The sequence below is a fragment of the Rattus norvegicus genome, chromosome 17 (genome assembly GCF_036323735.1).
Source record: "Rattus norvegicus strain BN/NHsdMcwi chromosome 17, GRCr8, whole genome shotgun sequence".
NCBI classification, from domain to species: domain Eukaryota; kingdom Metazoa; phylum Chordata; class Mammalia; order Rodentia; family Muridae; genus Rattus; species Rattus norvegicus.
Window position 1 is genome coordinate 12,051,008 of NC_086035.1, and position 20,241 is coordinate 12,071,248.

Here is a 20,241-nt window from a genome sequence, read left to right on the forward strand (position 1 = left end):
ACTCCATGATGTGTGGTCTGTTTGGAGCCCATTTGTCACATCCCAAGCATCCCTTCCAAGTGGACCTTGCCCACAAACCTTATTCGTAACTAGAGTAACTGATGAAATACTCACCACCTTCTTTGGTTTTCTGTTAATTTCAGTTTTCCCAAATATTTGCATTATTCATTTAGAATTCTGACATCTGTGTTGAGGAGTCATCCCGTGCAATAGACACTTCATGAGTATGTATGTACGTGATCATTGAATATGCATAAACTCACCGGTCTGTGCTCAATACATTGTCAGCCAGTGTTGTGTATTTACACAATTAAGAGAAGGCTAAAGAAATTCTGAAGTTGAGGCTGTGCCACAGAATAATTCTTTCAATAGACTAAAAAGATGACCTGTATTCTAAGTACTAGAACCCAACCACCAAAATAAATTCCGTTTTGGAAAGAATGACTAAGGAACAAGTCTGCTGGAGATTTTCATAGATAAAGTTTGGAGATGTGATACTCAAATTTCTTGTGTATTTTTCATAAGGCTTATGATCTGTGGAGCTTCTTAATGAATCTTCAAAAAAATGTATCTTAGAAATTAAATTTCACTTTTTTAGTAAGTAATTTAGACTTCATTTTCTTCCCAGGAGTAGGCTACTAAATAACTTCACATTGTATTTTTAGAAATATCTCCCCACTTGAGATGTTGTCTCTAGAAGATAAGCAGAAGTTATATCAAAGATTGGCCTGTTCTTACAATGCAACACAAAAAGCAGAGTGAAGGTAGCAGCTTGCTTCAGCACCGAGAGTCCTGAGGTAGCTGTGAGCCTGCAAGTGGGACGTCTCCTAAGGCCACGTCTTCAAGCGCCATAGAGATGCCGCAGTGACTAAGAACACCCCCTGCCTTTCAGAAGCAGGTTCTATGCAGCATCGGCACTCCGGCTCCTCCTCCCGACCTCTGTGGTCCCTGCTGGCACGCACATGCCTATGTGCAGGCAAAACATTCATACACATAAAAATCAGTCTTTCAAGAGAACAAAATACAATTGTGTTTTAAGTAAAAATTAGAAGTGACCACAATGTAATATTTGAAAATTCAGATCCTAAAATTTACTGCAGCAGTACAATCCGGACTTTAGAGAAAGTGATGCCTGGGTACATATCTAAAAGAAAGGCAGACGTTACTGTGCACAGGCTGACTGCCTCGTCTTTAAATCCTTCTGTGTGTTCTTGCTCATGCTAAGACTCTACAGTGACTCTTGTAATCTCAAGCAGCTACATGAATCTGTGGTAGGACACTTACTAGTGTGTGTAAGGACGCCCTGCAGAAACCAAGGAAAGGACGGTTTTTAAAAGGGAGATGTCAGGATGCTGTGAGTGGAATTGCAGCTTTCCAGTTTTCTCTGGTGACCCCGACAGAGCTATACTGTCGTCTTGAAAGCATTTAGCTGTGAGTTTCAGGAACCTGGCAGCCTCTGTGATGTGTACCTCTACAGAGCAGAAGTGTCTGTGCAGACAATGCCCACTGGGTCCTTAGGTGCTCTGTGGCATTGCTGTGAGGATGGCTAGCCCAAGTGTGAAGTCTGAGTGGGGAGGTGGGAATGAGTTCTCTCTGGTCTTAATATTCTTCCGTCTGTCACACCTGCAGTCTCCCCGGGTTCCTAGGTGTGAGAGGTTAGTGGCCTGCTGTACATGAGGTATAGAGAGACGCACACTGTCTGAGATAGCAGCTGTAGTCTACCACCTTGGACTTGATCAGATAAATCACGTCTGGATTTTACCTGACTAACCGGTGTGTAAGCAATGGTGGTGGAGGTTACAGAATGCCAACACACAGGAAAATAAAGTCATATAATGTACATACACACACAGAGAGACATATAGACACACACACACACACACACACACACACACACACACACAGCAGCATGTAGACACACATACACAGAGACATATAACACACCATCAACCTCCCACTGCTTGCACCATTTATAGCTCATTCTGCTCCTCAGGCCAGGCCCACGGTGCTGAAAACGGTCTTCTCTCAGCCATTCTGCGCTGGGACCCTGTTTTAGTACTGACAGGGTGTATCCAGCCCTGTGTGAGGTCACCTGACTGATGGTGTTCATTGGAAACTGCCTAAGCACGGACACTGCTTTCTCTCACTCGTGTTTCTGTCTAAATAAAAGGATCTCAAGCATGAGTTTTAATTCATCATGGCCTCTTTTTTCCTTTTTAAATAAATCCTTTATGAGGTGCAAGTTCTTGGGAGTAGCACTTTACATTTGGAGTTATGACAATTAAGATGTCTGGTCCTGTTTGTTTTGTTTTAGAATCCTCGAAAGGCCCGTGTGACTCGGCGATTCATCGTCGCGGAAGGATTGTATATGAACACTGGAACCATCTGCCCTCTTCCAGAACTGGTGAGCAGCCGTTGGCTCGCATCAGTGTGCTGATTGCCTGTCAGTTAGGCCTTTGGTTTCTGAGCACTTAAAGCACGACGCCTGGGCCACGGGCTGTGCTGCAGGTGAGGGGCTTGTGTTTAGAGACCCGGGAACTCACGATCGAGTCAGGAGTGCAACCCTGAGAGCTGTGCTCCAGCTCCACACTCAGGCCGTGGCTCACACTCGGGTAAGTAAAGAAGTAAATAAATGTTTAAAAAGGTAAGAAATGAGAGCGTGATATGAGGAAATGCCATAAATACACTCTTACGTTAGGAAAGAGTAACATTCCTGGCCGAGGTGGCCTTCAAAGAGGAAACCATGTTCAGTGGGTTGTTTTTACTTTTACATTCCGTCTGCAGTTTCCCTTTCTCCTGCCTCCTAGTCCCTCCCCTCCCCTTCCCCTATCCCCCCTTCCTCCACTCCCCCACAATCCACTCCTCCTCCGTTTGCTCAGGACAGGGCAACCTCCCCCACACCCCCGTGGAACATCCGTTGCAGTGAGACACGTTGCTAGACAAGGCAGCCGTAAGGGGAAAGGCAGGCTCGGAGTCAGAGACAGCTCCTGCTCCCTCTGCTTGGAGTCCCACACGAAGGCCAAGCTACACAGCTGTAACATGTGTAGCAGGCCTAGCTCGGTCCCATGCTGGTTGGCAATTTAGTCTCTGTGAGCCCCTCTGGGCCCTGGTTAATTGATTCAGTGGGGCTTTTTGTGGCGCCCTTGATCCCTCTGGCTGCTACAGCCCTTCCCCCCCCCCTTCTGTGGGCCTCCCCAGGCTCTGCCTGAGGTTTGCCTGTAGGTCTGCATTCAGCCATCAGCTGCTGGGTGGAGCCTCTCAGAGGACCTCTGGGTTAGACACCAGCCTTGAGCATAGCACAGTGTCACTAGGAGCCATTTCATTGGCTTTCTCTCTTTTTTTGCCATTTGTGTTTGGTTCTATCCCACATGGGTCTCTGGACTTCCAACCTCTAGTTCCTGGCCCTCTAGGCAGTGTCAGGGGTGGACTCCCTCTCATGCATGGGTCTCAAGTTGAACCAGTCATTGGTTCACCAGTCCCACAGTTCTGCACCAGCTTTGCTCCAGCACATCTTATGGACAGGACAGAGTGCATAGATTGATGGCTTTGTGGCTGAGCTGGTGGCCCAGGCCCCCCACTGGACAGGAGTCCGGTGGTTGAATAAGAACTCAAGTTAAGGGCTTCACGGGGTATTTGTGAAACTTCTCATACATACGTCTTCTGAGGATATTAAATAACCTGTAAATACTGATGCAAGTGACGGGTTTTTCTTCATCTTCCCGGCTTTGTAAGGCTGTCAAAGACTGACAGGATAGAGGGGGTGGGGAGCCAGACTTATTACAGCAGGGTTTTCAAAGCATTCGGCACATTTATTTATGTGGTGTTGAGGAAGAACATGAATGCCACATTGCACGTGTGTGGAGGTCAGAGGACAGCTTGAAGAATGTACCGTGTGGGTCCTAGGATTAGACTCGGGTGGGCTTTATGCACTGAGCCATCCCTAGTGCTGCTTTGTGTGGGGTAAGAGTTCCAGGGCATTGCGCCCAGGCACAGGTACCTGGTGGGACAAAGTCAGAGAAGCTGGCAGCAGAGGGTTGAAAGTGCTGATGGTGCAGAGACGACAGAAGGAATTCTGTTGCCTGGGACCCTGTGCTCTTCACTGCTTCCCTCCAAGTGCTGGGCTCTTGTTACTGTTTCGTAAACGTGTTTTAGAGCTTGGTATCTCGCTCTGTTAAGGAAGAGTCAGTGTCGAAGAGCTTTCCCTTAAATGAGCATTTTTGATGGAAAAAAATCCAACCAAATGCCCACTATCCCCCGCCCACCTAACAGCGGTGGGACAGCTCACTCACCAGCCGCTCAGGAGGGGGCGTGTCCGTGCTTACAGTGGGAGGAGCTTAGTAGTGGGACCTGTAATAGGTAAAGGTGCAGGCGTGAACCAGAGTGTGGACCGGGGAAGGGCTTCACACAGGTCCTCATTGCAGTAGAAGCTGAGTAGCTTGTGACGCTGTCCTTTAATGTGGCTGTGCAGCTGATTACATGCACATTGCATGTAATTAAAGTACAGATTGGAGAAATACATAGAAATTGCACGTGACACTTCCTAATGCATTGTTGGTAAATTTAAGAATACTTTTTATTTAATAACTTCATACATGTCTTCTGCCAGGTGGTCATGGCACACGCCTTTAATCCCAGCATTCGGGAGGCAGAGGCAGGCAGATCTCTGAGTTTAAGGCCATCCTGGTCTACAGAGTGGGTTCCAGGCCAGCTATGGCTGCACAGAGAAACCCTGTTTCAAAACAACAAAAACTTGAAAGGAAAAGATTTACTTAGAAGTCTGACAACAGGAAACAACCACCTAGCGATCCATGTCGGGGGCGTCTGCATGTCTGTATCCTAGCGCTGAGGGACTCAGACAGAGGGAGCAACACAAGTCGTAGACCCTCCTGTCCTGCATGCGAGCTCTAGACTAACCTTGGCTACAGAGTAAGAGTCTTCTCTTAAAATGTAAATTCACGGGCTGGGGATTTAGCTCAGTGGTAGAGCGCTTGCCTAGCAAGAGCAAGGCCCTGGGTTCAGTCCCCAGCTCCGAAAAATAGAAAAGTTAAAAAAAAAAATGTAAATTCATAAATAAAGTAAGAGGAAAGCAGATAAGCGAGCCACAATAAATGTAATAAAACATTTTTCCACTCAGGCATTCTGTGGATCCAAATTAAACCAACCGCTGAGAAAAAGAATTATTTCCCAGGGGGTTTATATGTAGTCAGATACGTTGTGTCTGTTACACATACTTGTCTTCTCATTTCCCTTCTTAAAGCCAGGCATTGTGCTGTCCTTGCTAAGCTGGGTCATATCAGAGACGAACAGAACAGTTGTAGCATTTGCTGTTCTTCATCCCGTAAAGGGGCTGTGCACAGGCACAGAGGGAAGGGTGAGCTGTTGCTCTGGGGCTCGCGTGTGACTCTGTCTAGTGCAGACCGTTGATTCATTCCCACTGCACTCCTGCCCACAACCTCACAATTGATGCTGAAGGGAATTTCTCCAATGTACATTTTCCTAGAAGGTATCTCTCAGCTTTCTGCATGTAAGATACTAGAAAGCACACTAGCAGGGCCAGTGTGAGCAATGGAGTCACTAGCAAAGGCACAATGGCGTGACAGTGCACAGTAGTGCTACACAAAGGACACTTAGAACCCAGTGACCTTTCCTCTCTGGGAGCACACTCTGGTGGGTAGCTCACTTGTCCTTCACCACCCACACACATGAGCTTCTAAAGGACGGATATTGATTTCAGAGTCACAGATTTTAACAAGTAGGTACATTTTATTCATAGATATTGAGGGTCAACTGTCAGTATTTTATAAGTTTAACTTTTTTTCTCCGAAAGACACTCTGTACGCTGCTGACAGTGATGGCTTTAAGTTTGTTTGTTTGGTTTGCTCTCTTAAAACCTAGGTGAGGTTAAAGTATAAATACAAAGCAAGGATCTTCCTGGAGGAGAGCCTGTCGTTCGGAGTCCTTGGGGAGCATGGGCGAGGAGTCACCGAGCACTATGGGATCAGTGTGAGTTCTCTCGCTGGGGAAGCTCCCCTGTCGGAAGCCTGTCAAGGAAAAGACTTCACCCATCCAGACAGCTCATGAGGCCTTGATGTCTAGGTAGATCTGGTCAGGTCAAGCGGAACCCTGTCTTCCCTCTGACATTTTTGTTCTTTTTTCCCAGGGGTGGGGGCAGGGGCAGGGTAGCTTGGCTTTCCATGTCTCTTCTAGGTGCAGCTAGGTTTGTGTTAATTTGTTAAGATGCTGAAGAATTGCCTTGGTACAGGGCATAGTGACAGGTGCCCGTGATCCCAGCAGTTGGGAAACTGATCTTCTGGGCTGCCAAATGATCCCACACCCAAACAGCAACAAAGAGGATTCCCCTAGTTCTTCCAAAGATGCTTTTAGTATTAACCTTCTACATATATTTATGGAAGTACATAATACAGTTGTGCCGTGAGTGTGTTTGTGTAAGTTGCAGTATGTGTAGTCATATTTGATATATAATTTTGACACATACATGCATGCTGTCAAAAACATCAGCAAGAATGAATTCAGCAAATCTACTATAAAGGCCCCAAAAGTTGGAATAACATTGACCCGTTTCCTTGCCCTACAGGAAAGTAGAGCCAGAGTGGCCAAGTGCCCTGGGCTGTGCTCCTGGTGCCCAGGCCGGTGACAGCTGCTTTGCTGGCCACCGTGGGGAGGTGCAGGGAGCCTTTCTCTAAAATGTGCTTTGCTGGCTGTCACCTAGTTGATAGATAAAATACAAAATCCCCTTAGCTGTGTGCACCAAGCACCGTACTACCCCAGAGAAAAGAGTGCGATGCCACAGGAAGTTAAGCAATGGCTGACACCAGCAAGTGTGTAGGGGCCTAGGTGAGCTGTAACTGCATGAAATTTAGTGAGGAAGGCCATGGTCCTCGTGCGGGCCTGGGAGTGACTGGCTTTCTGTTTTCCTGGCAGATTGACGACATCGACCTTATCAGTGCTAACATGGAGAATGCGCTCGCTTCTGTTGGGGGCTTCTGCTGTGGCCGCTCTTTCGTGGTTGACCATCAGGTGATGCCTCTTAGAAATGAAGGACAATTGCAGATGATTGTCCCCACCATCCCTTCAGAGTGCAGCTTCTAAGACAAGATTTAACTCATAATTTATTACATAGGTTTTATTTAAAAGCCTGGGTGATTTTTGGTTTTTTGGTGGTTGTTGTTTTAAAGGGTTTGGTTTTGTTTTATTTATATGAACATACTGTAGCTGTCTTCAGACACACCAGAAGAGGGCCTCAGCTCTCATTACAGATAGTTATGAGCCACCATGTGGATGCTGGGAATTGAACTCAGGACCTCTGGAAGAGCAGAGGTCTCCAGCCCCCTTAAAGCCCGTCTTAAAAGGATAATGCAAAGTGTTTACAGACACATGAAGTCCTTAACTCTTGAGAAAGCATCTCAGTTTTGTTATCTGTGCACCCTGGTGGTTCAGTCAGTATGCTTGCTGTTCAAATGGGTGTGGCCTGTCGGTGGGGACTGGGTGCCTTCCAAAAGTCCCTCTCCACAGAGAACATGTCCGTCTGTTTCTCCTTAGCGGCTCTCTGGCCAAGGATACTGCTTTTCAGCTTCACTGCCCCCCCTGCTAGCCGCTGCCGCCATTGAGGCCCTCAACATCATGGAGGAGAACCCAGGTATGGTCTGTAAAGTTGGTTCTCTTGGCTGTGGACCATCTGGCTTTCCAGAAGAACCAGCCCAAGGAAATTATTTACCAGACAAGTATTTAGAAATCAAGTTATTTAGAAAACAAGTGTCCTAATACAAAAACAATATCCAAACTTGTTGAGTACAAGTATTTAAAATTCGACCTATCGTCTATGAAAATGCCACATAGTATGAAACATGAAGATCCAAACCATTCCCGTCCCAGCATTTCAGATAGGCGGGCTCACCCATGCCTGGCATCATGAGATGATGGCAGTGGAGAAGCCACCCCTGCCCAGGACTGTGTAGAGGGCTTCACCTCCAAACTAGGGGCTAGAGCCAGAGTGGCTGGCTGCTACTCCAGGTAGCAATGCTAGGAAAGGTGGGGCCTGGGCCAGTGCCAGGCCTCAGTGCTTCCCCAAGTGTAATGGTCGCCATAGTTTGGGAAGCCCGATGAGTGTGCTAAACTTTGGTAGATGTCCTTTTCTGCCTTGGCTTCCCTTCAGCCTTTGAGGCATCAATTAACAGTGCTTGCCTGTCTTGTCAGCAAACAACTCTGGGCAGAGTGAAAAGTTAACTGGGAATTTAGCAAATGGCCTTTGACTGTAATGGTGCAGCTCTTAAAACCATAAAGAGGCTGGCGAGATGGCTCTGCAGGTTACGGTGCGTGCCATGCAACCACGGCAGCCTGTATGAGCCCAGAGCCCAGACACAGCAGGAGGGAACTGAGTCCATAAAATCCACGCAAGGTCAGTGCTGGGTGACTCCCTCCCCCCCGACACACTAGTAATGAAGAAGTGCAAGTGACAGGAGGAGAAGAGGCCTTGCTTAGCTGGCACTCCTGAGTCCCCAGCAGAGGGCTCTCACAGTCAGAGGTGTGTCTCCAGCTTTCCTTGAATAAACGGAAAACATCCCAAAAAGTTACTCTGCTGCCTACTGGTTTCAAGTTAAGATCAGAGTAGGAAGTGTGTACCCAGTGGTCGTGGCTGGGCTTGGGTAGCTCTCAGTAAGGGCGAGGGCTATGTTTGTCTCCGAAGCCATCACCCCTGGGCTTGCTGAGAGCGAGCAGCACCAGTGAGAAGGACCAGTTGGTGACATCATGAAGCCCAGGCCCTCAAGCCGGGCATAGCTGAGTGTCTGTTCACACCCAGAACATCCACAGTGCTTCAGTCTTAGGATCTGGGCTCTTAGAGAAATCGTAAGCTGGTACCAACAGATGTCTTAAATACACCACCAAACTCTTTTTCTATGCAGGGATTTTTGCAGTTTTAAAGAAAAAGTGCCAGACCATCCACAAGTCCCTACAAGGGTAAGTGTGGGTTTCGGCAACAGAGCGTGGGTCTCCACCATGCTCCATCAGTGCAGTCCTGAGTTTATGAGCTCTGGGCCCTGCAACTGCATAGCAACCACAAAAGCAAAATCTCAGTGCATGCAGCTTCGAATACAAGCAGACCTGCTGTTCACCATGTCTTAAAGTCACGGCCTTGCTTTCCTAGAAGTCACACAGCCTGGTAGTGGGCCCTGTGCTGACCCAAGTGAGCGTGGTGAGTCTCATCTTGTCAGAAAGTGCACGGCTGTGTACAGTGCTGTGTACAGGACAGTCCTACTCCCGCACCACTATTAGTAAATGGGGCCTAGAAAAGAAAACGGATTAAAGTTAGTAATGAATGTTCACTTTTTTAAAAAAAGAGAAAGTCTTCAGGCTGAGTTTTGGTGCCACAAGAAATGATCCCACGTTGTTCTAGATCTTTCCTTTAGCTCCCTGAGGAGATGTGTGTCTCATGAGTTGTGAAAGTTCTGACTCTTTTGTAAGATGTGGGGATAGACACTGCTGGAAGTGACAGTGGGTGAGTGAGTGGCCACAGCTGTTGTGTAGAACAGGCAGACTGTGCTGCTCCGTGTCTCCTGCATGCGGAGTGGCTCTTGCATGATTTGTGGTGGGAAGGTCACTGTGTGTACTCTTAATTTCCGGCACAGCACAGCACACTGGAAGGTTGCACATCCACTAGCACCAACCTGAGGTGGCATGTGCTCCAGCTTTCTCCAAGTCCTACCTTACCGTCTCCAGCCCTGTCCAAACTTCTTTCCTCTAATCCTGGCTCTGTCCACCCACTCTAATGGATAGCCTGGGCTGATGCTGTTACTCCCTGTATTCTCATGGACAGCTGAGCCAGTGTTCCTCCTGCCAACATAGGGGGGTGTGTGTTTGTGTCTCTCTTTGCATTCTGCTGTCCCTAACTTGTAGACTTCCTTTTAAGACTTCACATGCCTTTATCTTGGTCTCCTGAGAAGACTGTGCTCAGCACTCTACTCTTTAGGGTGTAGCCTCAAATTGTTTCATAATTCTTGTATATGAATCTCCTTAGGGAGCTAAAGGAAAGATCTAGAACAATGTGAGATCATTTTCTGTGGCACCAGAATTCAACCTGAAGATGTGTGTGTTTACAAGCATACATATGTGCCTGTGTATAGGGAGGACCACTTGCTTTCATAGTTACCATCGTCTTGGGTTTTGAGAAACAGACTCATTGGCCTACAACTTGCCCAGCAGGCTTGGCTGGCAAACTTGAATGCTGTGCCTTTCTCCAGACTCCTCAGCACAGGATCCTGGCCAGCGTGCACAACCACAACCCAGCATTTCCACATAGGTTCTGGGGACTCAAACTCAGGTCCTTGATTGCCCTTTTCTGTTTTAGGCCTGTCCTCTGTCTCGTTTGGCCCTCCCCTTTCCCGGGACATTACAGTAGCTCCACTCCATGCCTTTATTATCCCGTCCATGTGACCCCTCCTTTCCCTGCTCTTTGTTGCTAGTCGGTCTACTCAAGAGTTGCTCACGCCCTATCCACTGCTCCTGCTGACCTTCCACTAGAACTGATTCCACTAGACCTGAGAGCTGATTGTTCCTTCTATGCTTGGCCAGTGGTAACCGTGGTGCAGAACCAACAGGACCCACCTCAGGCTCAGCTGGCATGTCTGATAGTGTTCAGGTCAGGGACCACCGTGCCTTCCTTTGCATTCTGCTCTCCCTAAGAAAGAGGTGCTGAACAAAGGCAGCCAGGCTCAGATGGCGTGACCACAGCTGCATCCTTGGAAATGGATAGCGCAGTGAAGGTGAACCTGAGTGAGTGAACTCATGTGGTTGCCCCATGTCTTGTGTCTCTAACAATCAAGAGGAGACTTACCCTAGAGAAATCTGTCTCCTTCCCTGACAAATCACATTTCTGTGTGATTTGTAGAAGAACATCTTAATCCACACAAGATTTAAAGTAGATCACACAGACAAGACAGTCCGCCACTTAAACCTGTTGTTGATAGTCAGAATACAGTGTTGTTGGTCAGACTATAGCGTTGTTATGTCATGTCTCCATGGCACTCTAAAACTCAGGTAATAAGGAAGGAGGTGAGCATGGTCATGTGTACACGTGAAGGAAGCAAACAGGAAAAATGATAGAAAATTGCAGTGCACATCCTGCTGTAAGTGGGTCCCAAGGGAACACACACACACACACACACACACACACACACACACACACACACACAGGCTGCATGATCTGGATCTCACAATGGACAGCTTTCTTGGGGACGGGAGAAGTGTATACCAGGTGAAGAGCCCAAGGTGATGAGGAGGCTATGAAAGGGTTGACCATTAGGGACAAGCAACAAGGATGCCCAGATCCCCATGGGACACTGGAAAGGAGACACCACAACATCCCATGAACTCCCTGTGCTCAGAGAAACAGTTTCACAGGCATTTCCTGGATGGGAAGTTGCCCGTTGCTTCTCAAGATGGAATCCCCCATCATGCAATGGGTGTTCCTGTCTGCATCCCCAATTCTGCTTTTCCTGCAGTAGGCCTTGACATGGCTATTACCTGTTCATGTGTTTTATCTCTGCCATTAGGACTGAACCCTGGGCCTCCGCATGCTAGGCAAGCATGAGCCCTGTGTTCCTGCCCCTGCCCTCACAGTTACATTGTGTGGGATCTCTGTGAGCCCGCAGTGTACCTATGCCATGTGTGCTTTCTCTCTAGGGTTTCCGGTTTAAAAGTGGTGGGGGAGTCCCTTTGCCCAGCGCTTCACCTCCAGCTGGAAGAGAGCACGGGCTCTCGGGAGAGAGATATGAAGCTGCTTCAGGAGATTGTAGAGCAAGTGAGTATGCGGTTACACAGTTGGCCCCCACCCTCGCTTACCTCATTTTCCAATACCTCCCCACCACAAAAGCAGCCAGCTACTGCTCAACACACTCACGGCAGCCGTCCCAGCCAGCCCCGGGAGCTCACAGGGTACCTGAAGGGCAGGCTGAGGGCTTTTCTCACCGTGTCAGCCTAGCTCCTGAAGTTGTGCCCTGGCCACTGCATTGGGTATAACTGTGCTCAGCCTCTCCTAAACAGCCCTGCAGAACACTCACCTTTGCAGTCTTTGTCACCAGGCTAGCCTGGAATTCACCACCTAGCCTAGGCTGGACTTCCAACTCACGGCCATCCTAACTCAGCATCCTGAGTGCTGGAATTGCAGGCTTGGGCTGCTAGTCCTGACTACATTTCTGTTTATGAGTTTTGCTATTACTTATTTTACTAATTTCTGCTAAATTGTTGACTCTCTGAGCTCACTGGTCATTTGCTTGGCCTATCCTCCCAGCAGTAGCTGCCTCTCCAGAAGCCACCCTGCCGTTCTTCCAGGCTCTTGCCCAGTCCTCGCTGCAGTGTGCTGCAGCACTGAGGACATGCACGCCTGGGGCCTGGCAGCCTTCCCCCAGAACCTGGCACAGGGTTAAGCTGCTATGCCTTCATTCCACTCTCCTGCTGCCCTGAGCAGTACCACCAGGCTCTTTGAAGTAGTCTGCCGCCTGTCCCCTTCATCCCTGTGGCGTGCCTGGAGAACACTGGTTGGTCAGGTGATACTCAGGGTGAAGACCTCTTGTGGTTGCATAGGCTGCCTGGGTTGCCTTCATCCTGCCATGTCTGACTTGCATGGAGTACTGTACATGGTACACAGTGCACACAGCACACAGTGCACACAGCACACAGTGCACACGGCACACAGTGCACACGGCACACAGTGCACACGGCACACAGTGCACACGGCACACAGTGCACACAGCACACAGTGCACACAGTACAGAACCTCTTGGGACCACTGACTACCAAATCTAAGATTCATAATTAAAGACACGCGTACATCCTTATCACCGTTTGATGGTCAGGCTAACGTGACCGGCTGGAAAAGAACGTATCACACATGTCCTCTCAGGCTCAGCTCTGTCGGCCTTCCTTAAAGGGACACAGCAGCCTCCATCCTTTTACTGCCTCAGTGTCTTACCCTAGAATACACAGACATGAAAGGAGTTTGTGGTTAGAGGTTTTCGAAAAGGTAAGACAGATGCACAGAACCAACCAGTGGACAAGCCAGCACGGCTAGGTTGAATGCATTGTGTCCCTGCGGCTGTTGAGTCTGCTGTTTCCAACAGGACTGTAGGCTCACAACAGTGAACACAGTAGAAGCTCTACAAAAGCTGGAGCCCATGAGGCAGCCTCCTATTGCCTGTCTCCCCCGTGGTGGTCTGCACTGCCCTGTGGGAAGAATTACCTTCATGCCCGTATATGTGCTCTCTCTTGGCCCCACTCTTTTGCCTTAGCAAACACTGCTGTTCAGAGGCGCAGGGCTCACATGCAAGCAGTGGACGTGAGCGGGCAGACTGCATGCACAAGCGTTCTCAGAACAAAGCCTGAAGACAGGCTGGAGAGATGGCTCAGTGTCTTAGCCACTCTCCTGTTGCTGTGATAAAACACCAAGACGAAGACAACTTTGTTTGATTTGGGCTTACCATTTCAGAGAGTCAGAGACCATGACAGTGGAGAAGAGGCATCGTGGCAGCAACAGCCTTGAACTCTCACCTTGATCCACAAGTAGGAGGCAGAGAGCACACTGGGAGTAGCAGGATGATTAGAAACCTCGAATCCCATCCCCAGTGAGATACCTTCTCTGGGAAGACCACACCTCCTAATCCTTCCCAAACAGTTCCACCTACTGGAGGCCAGTATTCAAATATATGAGCCTCTGGGGACTGTTCTCATTCAAACCACCACAGTCAGACATCTCATAGGCTCTGTAGCCACCATCACAGGAAAGTCTGAGTCCAAAGAAGGGTTTGCCTGGAGAGTACAGTAGGACACATAAGCTTTGTTTCCTAGAACTCTAAATGAATGAAGAGACTTGAGGACAGCACATCTGTCCACCGTGATCTGAGTGGCTTGCTAATAGCCCCTTTCTCCCTGCAGTGCATGAATAAGGGCATCGCATTGACTCAGGCACGCTACTTGGACAAGGAAGAGAAGTGCCTTCCTCCTCCAAGGTTGGTAAGATAAGAGTGCACCGCTACCTTCCTGCTCTACACTCTTTAAATATGTCGTGTTGGGGAAACTTGAAATGTTATTGCAGGATAAGAATTTCCTTACAGTACAGCACACACCTGGGTTCATTGCACAACTATTTGTTTTCCATTTTAACTGAGAAGCATCACAGGACTGGGTGTCGTCCTAGGTGACTCAACAATGAACTGTGGGGACAGACTCTTGAGCAGCTGTAACAGCTGGAGTCCAACTGTAACTTGTGCTATGGAGACACTCAAGAGAAGGGAGCAGCCTGGATGTGGTCACCTTGCCAACGGTGCTCACGGTCTGCATCATCCTGCAGACACCAGCTACAGCGGGACCGCAAAGCAAGGGGGAGGGTTGGCCTGAAATAGGCTGTCAAAGTACTCAACTGTGACCCCAACGGGCCTACACTGTGACCAGAAGACATGAACACTTCAGCCACCATAGCCCTGGGTCAGAGGCCACAGAGAAGACGGGCATGATGTTAAGGCTGCTTAGAACAGGTGACGCCCTGACTAGGAGAATCAAGTGCAGACAGTTCCCAGCTTCTGATAGGTTCCCTGCAGATTCACCATGATGGAGAAGCACACCCGGAAGAACAGTCATCTAGTAGTGTCTACTAGCATGACATATGAAGTTAGGTTGTTGTACATGACTTTCCCACACTGTAGACTCATGTCCTGAGCTCCGGTGTTACAGTGCTCTGGCTGAGTACAGTGGGAAACGGGCCGAAGCGGATTAGATTTGTAGAGGGTTTGTTAGGGTGTGTTCCCACCCGAGGCCAAGCAGCTTCTGCTCAGGAGAATCCTGGTGGACACCAGGATCTTCAGCAGATGAGACACTGTAATTTGCTGAACACCTCCGGGGACAGTCTGGGACACAGAGTGTAAGGTACAGGTGAACTAGGGCACAGAGCTCCTTGCTGGGTTGATGTCTCACATGCAGACGGCCATGCCAGAACTAGGGAAGTTCATAGAATCAGCTGCTCAAGATGCCTTTACTTCTGACTGCTTCCAGTGCCTGCCTTCACTGTGTCCTTGGCGACCATGCCTAGTGCTTAAAGCCACTGTTGGCAGAGGACAGGAGGAAGGTTGCCTCATCAAGCCTGTGTCCTAAGAACTTGGAAACATCTGCTTCACCTTCTGAAATAGGCATCTGTGTTCCCAGATGAATTATTAATAGGAGCATGCGGGCGATCCCTAGTCCGAGCGGGGCTGACTTTGGGCCCAGGGCTGTTTAGAGTAGGAGATCTAGGAGAGGGCCTGGTTTCCACCTCAGTGGCTTCCCCAGAACAGAACACTTGCACTTGATAAAGGGGTGTGGGGATGGCCACAGAGAACTGTGTTAGGCCTGCAGGCTGCAGATCCCTGCCATAGCTGCTCCCTTCTACGCCTGGAAGAAAACAGCAGCAGGTAGAAGGGCTTTCTGCAGAGCCAGAACAGTCCGCTGCACAAGTGTTTGACCCCGCATCCCTGTGCTTTGTCTTCCTCAGCATCAGGGTTGTGGTCACCGTGGAGCAGACAGACGAAGAGCTGCAGAGGGCTGCAGCCACCATCAGGGAGGCGGCCCAGGCTGTGCTTTTGTAGGCTCCTGCCCAGTGCTTGCGACCATGTCACCTGCAGACAGAACTACTCAGACCTCCAGCTGCCCAGGGCGTGGAGTGCTGCCCAGGGCGTGGCTGCCCTTGAGTCCACAGCCAGAATGGATGGCTTTACCCAGCAGGCTTCCAGAGGATGGCAGACGACGGTGTAACACTGGTGTTTATGCGGTGCCATGGCTCTGTCTCTTATACTCGCCTTTGTTTAAAACTGGAGCTTCCGTTTTCCCTCTCCCGCCTGTGGGAACAATTCGATAAGCACTCCTCTGTATTCCATACAAAAGGACTTGCAGCTGAGAGGAGTCTCCACGCACCACAGTTACTGTGGGATGATAGACTGTGGCCTCCCAGGTCCTTCGGGTAGAGCTCAGTGGTGGCTGCTGTGCAGACAACTCCTGTGTGTCAAAACTGTCATAGAACATGTTGATCCTAGAACTCTGTGTGCTCCAGTTACTGATGCTGTCGTGTCTAATCTGAGCTTCACTAACAATAGTCATACCGCTCCCTAAGCAATAATCTGAATCAAACATTATTTTATTTTTGTGTAATTGACTTTATATTTTTTATATATTCTCTAGTCAGTTTTGGGAAGAGGGTTATTATTCTGGTCCCCAAATATATAAATCATATCCTTGGTATTTTTTAATATGTACGGTGTCCTTTTTCATGGTGGTTTTGTCCAGGAACATAGAACTGTGGGCCTTTTCTAAGCTGAGAAAAGAGAGAACTTTCTTCTTTCGTTCTATAAATTCCAGATGCCTCAGAAAATAGGAATGCTCTGAAAACTGCTGCTGTCCTTAGCGAGCGTGCTGAGGGGTGTAACGGCTTGTGACATGTGCCGCGATCGTGTACATGGAAGGCCATTACTCCCTCTCGCTGCACAGGCAGAGGAATGGGGCCTCTAACCGTCGTTTTCGGATGTTCATTCATGTTAACAGTGGACGGCATCTTCCTAAGTGATCTGTGACATGTTTAATGTGTCTATTTCATACGTGCCTTGTGAATGCTGCTGCTGTGAGGGTACGGGGATGAGTCTGTTTTGGTTTGGTTTTTAATGAAATAAACCTCCAAGAGCCTACATTCCTCCGAGGGGTCTGTTTGGATAGCCGCTTGCTCAGCTCAGCTTTCTCTCCGTTCTAACCTTGGGCAAATCGAAGACCATATTCTTTTTCCGTGTGCTTTTCTTTTGTTTTAGAACATAATTTAATTTCTTAGTCCCTTCTCCCTGCTCAACCAAAGACTGTCACACAGTTCTTCGGTCCCTACTGATTGAACACCGTCTGCTTCGGACTATAAGCAGTGCTAGAGCAGGGGCGGGGGACAAATGTCCATGGGACAGTTCTTGTCTGGCAAACACCAGGCCTTGGGTTTGATCCCCAGCTGGGGAAGAAGCTTGGCTGAATGGCAGGGCAGTTTCCTCTAGTGGCTGAGAGAAGGCTGAGAGTGGCTGAGGTGCTGGCTGCCATATCTGTTGGTGCCCACCTCCCACCCCCAGCCTCACATAAAAACATCCCAAGGCTTTCACCAAGGGCCACACAGTACTAACATGAAGTTCAAGCCTCAGGATCCCTGTGGCCCCTAGGAAGACCCTGGGAAGACATGAAAAACATCTATTTGCTTCAGGGAAGACACCAAAGGAAAAGCTCACTCTTGCCCAGCTTGGTAGACCAGTGGTTGGAGTGCAGTTACCTGCACGACCATGACAAACCTGGAGACTGTGAGCTGCTTCTATATCCTTAGGGGGAACTGGGGTCTCATGAGCCCAGGTCCACCTCATGACAGACTGGTAAAAGGCTCAAGTCTCTGCGGTCTCACGGTGGTATTCACAGCTGCTCAGGCTGCAGGAGAGCAAAGAGCACGTCATTTATGGGGACATCACATTCGCTGGCACACATTAGTTTCCAGTGAGCTGACACTGAAAAGTTCTCATCGGATTACCTCAAGCTCAACAACCTTCAGGTTAGCAGAGCCAACAGAATACTAGATACAGCACAGTCAGCCCGCTGTGAGCACCAAAGCCATTACGTACCAAAGACCAACGGTCAAGGCTAAGTTCCCTGGGAAGGGGGCGGGAGGGGGCCGCGGATGCTAAGAAGACATTTAGATGAAATATTCAAAGTACTGAAATGAAATTTTTGTCACGAATTCTCTGTCCAGCCAAACTGTCAGTGAACATCAGAGCATTCCCAGACAGAGAGTCTGTGGCTCGCAAGTCACCTCGTGGTAAGGCCCAAGGAAGCCTTTCTGTGTGGGAGGAAATGGTCCCGGATAGGAAATCAAAGAGATAAAGGCAAGGGCGGGGCAATAAAGCCTGCACCCGGATGAACAGACTCGAGAGCCTGGGGCCAGGGAGTGTTGAAACAGTGGTGGGTTCCCATACTACACCCTTTGTTTGCTGTGTGAGCCTTGTTCCAATTACCGTTGCCTGGTTGCTTTAATGATGTTCCTAGACCCACTTTGTATTCATATTAACTAGTTTTGGTAAAACAGAAACGCTTCAGAGTAGCTCCCTCCTTCACGCCATGGTGGTCATGTTTAGTACATCTCTCAGAGGTATAAAAATGTCAAAGGAAAATAAATAGTTACGGACAGAAGAGCAGGTGGTAATAAGAACCGAAATGAAATCACAAATTAAACCCCAAACCAAACAGTAACTCACGATAGAAATGAAAACCCACAAACCAATACCAAGGACCCAGGAAACAAACTCCCCATGATCGGCTCCAAGCAGACCCCATCCATTTCTGAGAGATCTAACACCATGCATGTCTGTCAGAACTGAAGTCTGAGTAACTGCTCCCCAGCCATACACCAGCTTCTCTCTAGTGTCAGGACACGCACACATGCACACACGCACATGCACACACACACACGCACACGCACACCACCCAACCAGCACTGTATATGAGTAAGCCTGCAACTCCTCACAATGACTCTTAGTGAGATACAGTAAGAGATGGGCCAATCACAGAGTCACAACCAACAATGGGATTTTTCTCCCTGACAGGAAGCAACTTAAGAAAGTAAGGGTTTATTTTGGCCTTGGCGTTCAGAGGGCAAGGACAGCATGGAAGGAGGTGACGCTGGCAAGCAGGGTGTGTAGCAATTGGTTTCACTGCATCGACAATCTCCGGGGCCTCCTAAGGACCCACTGCCTCCAGCCAGGCCACACATCCCTGAGTCTCAGCTTAGACAGCACTGCCCGAAAGGACCAAGGCTTCAGACACACGAGACAGTACAAGGCATTCAACCCATGATGGAGACACTTTCCCCTTAATAAAGCAGTGGGAACAGTGGTAATAGGGACCCAGGAAGCTTGGTGCTGTCCGGGATATAAGTGCTGGCATTTACTAGTTAGGAAGTAAGTGAGGGAGCTTCAGTGGCCGTAGGACCTGAACCGTAGTCTTCTTCAATAACATTTGGCTTTCACAGACCTCATCTCTACATCAGGATTCACGTTAAATTAAGACCAATGGGTTTAAAGAACATAGTCCCACAAGACACTTAGATGCTGCAACAAGATGCTGTTTCCAACATGTGAGGACCATCTGGGGCCTCAGAGGAAGAAGCGTCATCATAATGTCCCCTCAGGCCTTCCTCAGAAGCCGGGGATTCCTAAAGCCAGCGACTTGATATAACAAAACGATGAAGAACTGCCCGTCAGTCCACAGCCCATAAACACAAGAGGCGTCCTTCAAGTGGGCATGAGAGATGGAGCAATTTCTTCTTGCTCTCCAACAAAATGCCTTGGTTGCATCATTTATAAACCACAGAAACGAGCCTCCTGTACCACAGAAGCTTGGCCAGTGTCTTAGTCAGGGTTCGTATTCCTGCACAAACATCATGACCAAGAAGCAAGCTGGGGAGGAAAGGGTTTATTCAGCTTACACTTCCACATTGCTGTTCATCACCACAGGAAGTCAGGACAGGAACTCACACAGGGCAGGAAGCAGGAGCTGATGCAGAGGCCATGGAAGGGTGTTATTTACTCTCTTGCTTCCCCTGGCTTGCTCAGCTTGCTTTCTTATAGAACCCAGGACCATCAGCCCAGGGAGGGCACCACCCACAATGGGCTGGGTCCTCCCCCTTGATCACTAGTTGAGAAAATGCCTTACAGCTGGATCTCATGAAGTCATTTCCACAACTGAGGCTCCTTCTCTATGATAACTCCAGTTTGTGTCAAGTTGACACACAAAACCAGCCAGTACAGCCAGTTAATATCAAGGTACCAAGAGGGTAGAAGGAGGGTGCCATCTCTCTCTAACAGCAGTCTGCTGCCCAAAGGCTGCCAAGGGAGGGACTGAGCCCAGGAGCTGAATCCTCAGAGCTCTTTTCTAGAGGCAACCCCTTCCATCATCATCATGAACCCCAAGACTTCATCACCTCCTAAAGGTCCCACCTATTAATACCATTGTATTGGGGTTGAAGTTTCAATAGGGATCTGGATACACTCACACCTGAAGCATAGGCAAAGCAGGTTTCCCATCATTGTGCTCTGCCTGAGGGGAGTCCTTCAGGGTCAGCCAGACAGTAGGCAGAAGTCTGGGGGTCTCCAGTGAGCATGTGACAGATGCCAGACTCCTCTGAAGTGAAGGCAGTTCGAG

General features: G+C 48.8%; 1 protein-coding gene across 1 annotated transcript in view; it reads left to right on the forward strand.

Annotated features, from left to right (window-relative positions):
• Sptlc1 (serine palmitoyltransferase, long chain base subunit 1) overlaps window positions 1-17,227 on the forward strand; it is a 39,046-nt gene extending 21,819 nt beyond the window's left edge. The window contains exons 8-15 of the mRNA NM_001108406.1: window positions 2,315-2,404; window positions 5,896-6,003; window positions 6,943-7,038; window positions 7,561-7,657; window positions 8,922-8,976; window positions 11,698-11,815; window positions 13,945-14,018; window positions 15,533-17,227. Coding sequence (NP_001101876.1) covers window positions 2,315-2,404; window positions 5,896-6,003; window positions 6,943-7,038; window positions 7,561-7,657; window positions 8,922-8,976; window positions 11,698-11,815; window positions 13,945-14,018; window positions 15,533-15,626 — 732 coding nt within the window. The 3' untranslated portion in view covers window positions 15,627-17,227. The remainder of the gene's footprint in view (window positions 1-2,314; window positions 2,405-5,895; window positions 6,004-6,942; window positions 7,039-7,560; window positions 7,658-8,921; window positions 8,977-11,697; window positions 11,816-13,944; window positions 14,019-15,532) is intronic.
• The last annotated feature ends 3,014 nt before the right edge of the window (window positions 17,228-20,241 follow it).